Below are 7,047 nucleotides of genomic sequence, written 5' to 3' on the forward strand. Positions count from 1 at the left end.
GTACCTGGGGGTCGAACGTATTTGGGGTTGTTTAACAGGGTTACTTCATTATAGGAAGACGATAAAATATACCGGAATGCATTTTCGTCTTCCTCACATTTTCTGTGAAATGATTAATGTTCAGCCACCAGTTGAAGATCATATAAACATGCAAGTTGCTCAAATCAATATGCAGCCGTCATCAGCATGAAAAAACAAGTTCTGGCCGCAGCATCTGCACAAACAGTACAAGAGATATACTGTACTCACAGAAATGTGGTATCTATAGATACTAGAGTTCAGCTTTAACAGAAACACTGCCTTGAATACATTTCTGTGTGTGTGTGTGTGTGTGTGTGTGTGTGTGTGTGTGTGTGTGTGTGTGTGTGTGTGTGTGTGTGTGTGTGTGGGTGAGTGTGTGTGTGTGTGTGTGGGTGTGTGTGTGTGTGGGTGTGGGTGTGTGTGTGTGTGTGTGGGTGCATTAATGTAAAGTGGGAAAAAAGATGAATGAATGAACCCAAATTGTTGTTTAACACAGACCTTGCCTCGGGGCAAAATCCCTGAGCACACAGGAATCAGAGGCAAAGAACAAACAGAGGAAACGTGTCCTGGGTACAAACTGTAAACTTTAATGTGGTGCTGACCTGCACACTGACAGGCCGCAGGTCACTGAGGCTGCCGCTGGTCTCACCTTTCACTTAGCAGGACTCGGTGCTCTGAGAGTCAGTTTCCTGTATCTGTGTCAGGCCATTTTAGGAGACTAGAGACCGGTCCTGAGACTAGAGGTCCTGAGACTTGAGGTCCTGAGACTTGAGGTCCTGAGACTAGAGGTCCTGAGACTAGAGGTCCTGAGACTAGAGGCCGGTCCTGAGACTAGAGGTCCTGAGACTAGAGATCCTGAGACTAGAGGTCCTGAGACTTGAGGTCCTGAGACTAGAGGTCCTGAGACTAGAGGTCCTGAGACTAGATGTCCTGAGACTAGAGGTCCTGAGACTAGATGTCCTGAGACTTGAGGTCCTGAGACTAGAGGTCCTGAGACTAGAGGTCCTGAGACTAGATGTCCTGAGACTTGAGGTCCTGAGACTAGAGGTCCTGAGACTAGAGGTCCTGAGACTAGATGTCCTGAGACTAGAGGTCCTGAGACTAGATGTCCTGAGACTTGAGGTCCTGAGACTAGAGGTCCTGAGACTAGAGGTCCTGAGACTAGATGTCCTGAGACTAGAGGTCCTGAGACTAGATGTCCTGAGACTTGAGGCCCTGAGACTAGAGGTCCTGAGACTAGAGGTCCTGAGACTATAAACTTTAATTGGAGAATTGAACATAAACACAGATTATGAACAATTCTTTGGCCCGTCGTCACCAAAGTATATATTGGACCCATTTCTCACAAGCCACATATCTTCAGATTCTGACACTAAAATGGTTGTAATACTAAATGTGTTTGTTATCTGTGTAAATATCTAATGCTGAAAATATAAAATATATATATATAAAATATATATAATTACATTAGACCACGCCCACTTAGGAGACAGGAAGTGTAAACCATTTCATACCACTGGCGCCGCTTGTAATTTGTCATCTTTACTTTTAGAGCATCTTTGGTTCGGACGACGGAGCTTCCGTGTTGTTGTTTCATAATTGTCATTATAACGTGATTGGTTGATGCCTTTATTCACGGTGCAAAAACTTAAAATAAATCCTCGTTCCATAAAGAATTTACATCGCGTTTTTGCCACGTTAAATTCACATTCTGTGCGTCATGACAAAAATAAGAGTTTGTTATTAAATATATTGACGTTCAATTGAATTGCATGAAGAAAACACCAGCTGTGTGTAAAGGCCTTACGACTAAATAAATAAAAATAGCTGACTAAATGAACACGGGTAGTTAGCTAGTTAGCCATGTAGGAAGATGACTCCCCTATTCTTTAAAACTGTGATTGGTCATCAATGAGCTCGACAGCAGCGAATCAGAACGCTGTGTCGCCGCAGGAAATTCCATGATCACATTAAAGTGACCTCATCAGTGTTTTTCATAAACTGGGTCTCATGACCGCCGCAGGACATCAGCCATTGATCTGTTTGTCCTGACGGATGTTTTTGTCCTGCTGGCTTCAACCCTACAACACAAAACTACAACAAAACTTTATTTCTCAGAAGTGAAGGAAATAAAATATATGTCCTCTAAACACAAACAGGAAATTAATCATTTCTTTCATTTCGGCTTCCTGGTACATCCGCAAAAATCCATTCAGGAATTTCATGTTTGCAGTTCAGCTGAAGGGTTCTTCACTGATTAAAAAACATTTTTAATTAAAGAAACTTAATCACTTTTATAACTTCTTCCTCAATGCTCCTTGTGTTTAGTTATTCATCTTCCAGAACTCGTGTTCTTCAGACGAGAGGAACATGAGAACATGAGAGTGTGTGTGTGTTACTGTGTGTGTAACAGCTACATTACATAACGCCTCATGTACATATTAAACACTTGTAATATAAACTTGTGTTGATGTGAGTAATGAAGTGGGGAAGCTTCATGCTGATATCTGTTAGTTACATGTTTGACCCTGTTCACCTGCAGTGTTGACAGACGATCTCTGGGGTCGGGGGGTCGGGTGGGGGAGTCACTTTGTACCTGCAGTTTGTACAAATGGAGGATTTCAACATGTTTCCTGATTACACAGTTTGATAGTGAAGCTCAGACGATTGACCGTACCCAAACTTCAGCTGAACTTTAACCTCCAACTGGAAGTACAGATAAATAAGGATATAAAACTGTCTTTAAAGCAGCTGTAATCAATGTTTTTTAGATTAATTGACAATAATATACTTTAGCAACTAAAGAGATGGATATTTCAAATCTAGAAGAGAAAATACTGGACTTACATTTATCAGGTGACACAGTGGAAATAAAACTTAAAAGGTGTGTGCACCTCTTGTTTATGGTGAAAGAAGAGGACAACAAATCTGTTGTTGCAGGTTTAAAAGATTCATTAAAAGAAATCATCTTTTTAATCTCAGGCAGAAATGCAGATGTGCAGATTTGTTGGAAATTCTTTATTAGGAATGTCCTCAACAATAATAATAAAATATAATCACAAATAGAAAAAACATTTAACAAAAGCAAAACAAATATAATGACAACAATAATTAAATGATGCAAATGTGACAAAAATAAATCAACATAAGATAAGAAAACTTGACGGCTCAGTCTGTTATAAATGATGTTGAGAGGTAGAAGACTGACAACATTAGCATAATCCAATATTGGTAAAGAAAATGAGTTGTAACACAACTCTCTGTCAATAGTAAATGAAAAACAGTTTCTGTGTCGGTAAAGAACCGTAGTTCATCTTCTTCACAATATGATTAATATGGTATTGAAATGAGACCTCAGACTCAAGCCATAGGCCCAGGTATGTGGTGTGTTCAACTCTTTGCAATAACACATGAATTGTCTTTTAATTTGGGTTTAATGCCTTGTTGAGTACTAAAAATGACAGCGTGAAATGAGTTTTTATTAACTATTAGTAGCGAGCCAGTGATGTAGGGGGTTAAAAGCAGACCGCAAAGCTGATTCAATCCTGAATCGGTTCGTTTTAGATGCGTATATGACCGCATCGTCTGCATAAGGCTGAACACAATATCCAGAACAAATTAAGAGGAGGTCATTAATAAAAATGCAAAGAAATAAGAGTGGACCCAGAGTTGAGCCTTGAGGCACGCCTCGCTGTTGTTGTAGATGTAAGAAAAGAAGGAGATCAACTCTAAAAGCTTAATTTGCACTTAACTAGATCTCCAACTGATAATTATTCAACTAATAATCAAACAGTTTAGTCTAAGACATTATAGATTGATTGTAACTTTATGCCAAAACATTTAGCTGAAGGAAATTAATTAATTAATTAATTAATTAATGTTTGCTCTCAACATATCATGCTGAAACTTTTACACATGATATCATATGCTTTGTGAAATAATTTGTTATATATGTATTGTATTATAAATCTTAAATGTTGTTCATTCTCGATATTTCAGTTCTGTGACGCAGGTGAAGCTTCCCTCCTGAACTGAATCGCTTCTTTTTTTGAATGAAAGGTTAAACAAAGACCGGAGGATTTGGAAATAAGCCAGTACTTTTGGTTGCAGTGTGCAAATACTAATACTCTGTGGTGAAATCCCCATTCATAAGCTGAGCGGCTGGCGTTTTAGATTATTATTACAGAACAAACAGGAAGTGTGATGAGGAGTATTTGATTTGACAACTATACACTGAATAGACTTTTTTTGTTAGTAATTTAGAAGTCCCTTTATCACACTATTATTAATCCTGGTCCCATTTTATAGCGTTCATTACAACACAAGCTATTTTCCTTTTTACCATGAAAATCTGTAAACAATCTATGACGTTAAGTGACATTCACCAACTACATGACATAAAATATGATGAAATAAAAAGAAGAAACAGTCGTCCCGTGTGCCTCAAGAATATAGTGTGAAAAGAAAAACTCACTTTTCAGCCAAATGACTGACTTTCACAAGAACAAAATCCAAGAAGGAAATTTAAAATCTCTCGGTCTGTCAAGTGTAAAAATGGCTTTTAATATTAATTATGAGGATGCTGACAGCCAGAGTATAAGTTGATATTATCACATTATGATGAATGACGTGGAGACGTTCATCAGTGTTCGGAGTTACAAAGAAGTTCTGCTGAAAAGGGCGAGCTGGAATTTGAACTGGATTTAGGAAAGGCGTCTTAATTTATAGAAATAAATAAAGTTTTTTGTCTCTGCAGGTTCGTCACGGATGCGACGGTCGCTCTGTTTGTTGCTGTTTTGTTGTTTGTTCTTCCGTCTGAGCCGCCGCGGTTCCTCTGCTTCTGGAGGAGTTCCAACACAGGTAACACACACACACACACACACACTCAAACACACTCAAACACACAGGTAAAAATTATTTTATTCTGTTAATATTTTTGTTATCAAATCAGAGTCCCAGGTGTCCCGAGGCCCCGCCCCTGCTCTGCTCACCTGGAAGGTGACTCAGAAGAAGATGCCCTGGAACATCGTGCTGCTGCTCGGAGGAGGCTTCGCTCTGGCCAAAGGCAGCGAGGTGAGTTTCAGATCTTCAGATCATAGACATTTTTGGAAATAAATTTATTTTTTGGAATAAAAACATTTTGGGAAATTAAAAACATTTTAGAAAGTTAGCACACTTTTTAAAACTACTAGAATATCTTACGTTATTTAAATTAAAGACATTGTTGTATAATTAGGACATTCTTGGAAAGTAGACACTGTGGAAAGAGGACATCTTATTAAAAAGTCAAGACTTACAGTTAAACTTTGTATAATTTCAGAAAAGTGCACCCCTGTACCATTGTATCAAACCGCTTTGAAACTAGATCCAGAAAGAGGCTTCATACCTTTAATCTATATATGTGTGTGTGTGTGTGTGTGTGTGTGTGTGTGTGTGTGTGTGTGTGTGTGTGTGTGTGTGTGTGTGTGTGCGTGTGTTGTCAGGAGTCCGGTCTGTCCCTCTGGCTCGGTGCTCAGATGACGCCGCTCCACTCGATCCCTCCCTGGGCCATCGCCGTCGTCCTCTGCCTCCTCGTCGCCACCTTCACCGAGTGTACCAGCAACGTCGCCACGGCAACGCTGTTCCTGCCCATCCTGGCCTCCATGGTACCAAAACACACACACACACACACACACACACACACACACACACACACACACACACACACACACAATTAATCACTATTAAGCACTTCCTGCACAGATTTCAAACTAAAAGCCTTGAACAGGAGATTTCTGAACGCTTAGTGTGAAGCTTTTAACATTTCATTGACTCATTGGTTAGTTTTTATGCTAATCTTCTGTCATTATTTTTTGTTGTATTTTTCTAAATGATGTTAGTTTAGTTTAATTTATTTTTTCACTTTTTTGTTATTGTTTGTTTTTCTAATTAAGTGAAAACTGCGGTCTGTCAGCCTCAGCCCTGCGGACACATTCCACATATGTCTGAATGAATAAAAACAATGTTTGAGACAGAATCAGGAAAGAAACGATCTGATGAGAAATTTAAGAATTTCCGTTTTAATTCTGATTTCTTCTTCAGTGATTTTACATTTTGTCTCAGAACACAAAATAATGTTTCGTTTGTTCTGTGTCCTGATCCAGTCCCAGTCCATGAGCTTGAACCCGCTGTACGTGATGATCCCCTGCACACTCAGCGCCTCCTTCGCCTTCATGCTGCCGGTGGCCACGCCTCCAAACGCCATCGTCTTCTCCTCCGGTTTCCTAAAAGTGTCCGACATGGTGAGTGCTTCTGTTAGGACGACAGATTACGCAACGGACCTACAGGCCACAAAACCTCCGTCTGTTATCAAGTGTAGTGGAAAGTCAATGAAATTCTCCCAAAGAGACACAAACTGACTACAAAGAGACACAAAACGACCACATAGCGATGCTTTGAAGCTGTCCGTGCACAATAGAACTGGTCGTCGTCCTCAGAATTACAAAACAATCAGATTTTGTAAATGTTCTGGTAAGTCTCTGCTTTGTGGCCTTTACATAAACAATAATGTCCATGACTGAATCCTTAGGTTTCAACAGTTCGTTGTTTGAATCCACTTGATGAATAATTCTTTCTGCTCTTTCCTGTAATATAAACGTTGGCCCTGTGCGCCCCCTGCAGGCTAAAGCTGGCGTGGTGATGAACGTCATCGGGATCAGCTGCATCAGTCTGGCCATCAACACGTGGGGTCACGTCATTTTCGGCCTGAACACTTTCCCGTCATGGGCCAACGCCACCGGCCCGGTGTAGGAGCAACAACCTGCAGCCTCGACTTTACCTCAAGGTTTCATCTTCAGGAAGGGATTTTATTATTTACGTGTGAAAGTAAGAAGACGGACGTGACGCTTCTCAGCCTCAAGATATTTGGACTCATCGGACTCTTCCTCCAACATAATCCGAAGTTTGTTCTGAAACTTAATCTTGAGAAAGGTCCTGAGAACGATCTACATCAGCATCATGACGGGTTCTTGAGGCCTTTGCACACAG

At 40.2% G+C, this 7,047-nt stretch overlaps 1 protein-coding gene across 1 annotated transcript in view; it reads left to right on the forward strand.

Annotated features, from left to right (window-relative positions):
• LOC115018825 (solute carrier family 13 member 5-like) overlaps positions 1–6,810 on the forward strand; it is an 11,018-nt gene extending 4,208 nt beyond the window's left edge. The window contains exons 8-12 of the mRNA XM_029448046.1: positions 4,778–4,881; positions 4,973–5,094; positions 5,505–5,666; positions 6,165–6,302; positions 6,682–6,810. Of these exons, the coding sequence (XP_029303906.1) occupies positions 4,778–4,881; positions 4,973–5,094; positions 5,505–5,666; positions 6,165–6,302; positions 6,682–6,810 (655 nt within the window). The remainder of the gene's footprint in view (positions 1–4,777; positions 4,882–4,972; positions 5,095–5,504; positions 5,667–6,164; positions 6,303–6,681) is intronic.
• The last annotated feature ends 237 nt before the right edge of the window (positions 6,811–7,047 follow it).

The sequence above is a fragment of the Cottoperca gobio genome, chromosome 14, assembly GCF_900634415.1.
Source record: "Cottoperca gobio chromosome 14, fCotGob3.1, whole genome shotgun sequence".
NCBI classification, from domain to species: Eukaryota; Metazoa; Chordata; class Actinopteri; order Perciformes; family Bovichtidae; genus Cottoperca; species Cottoperca gobio.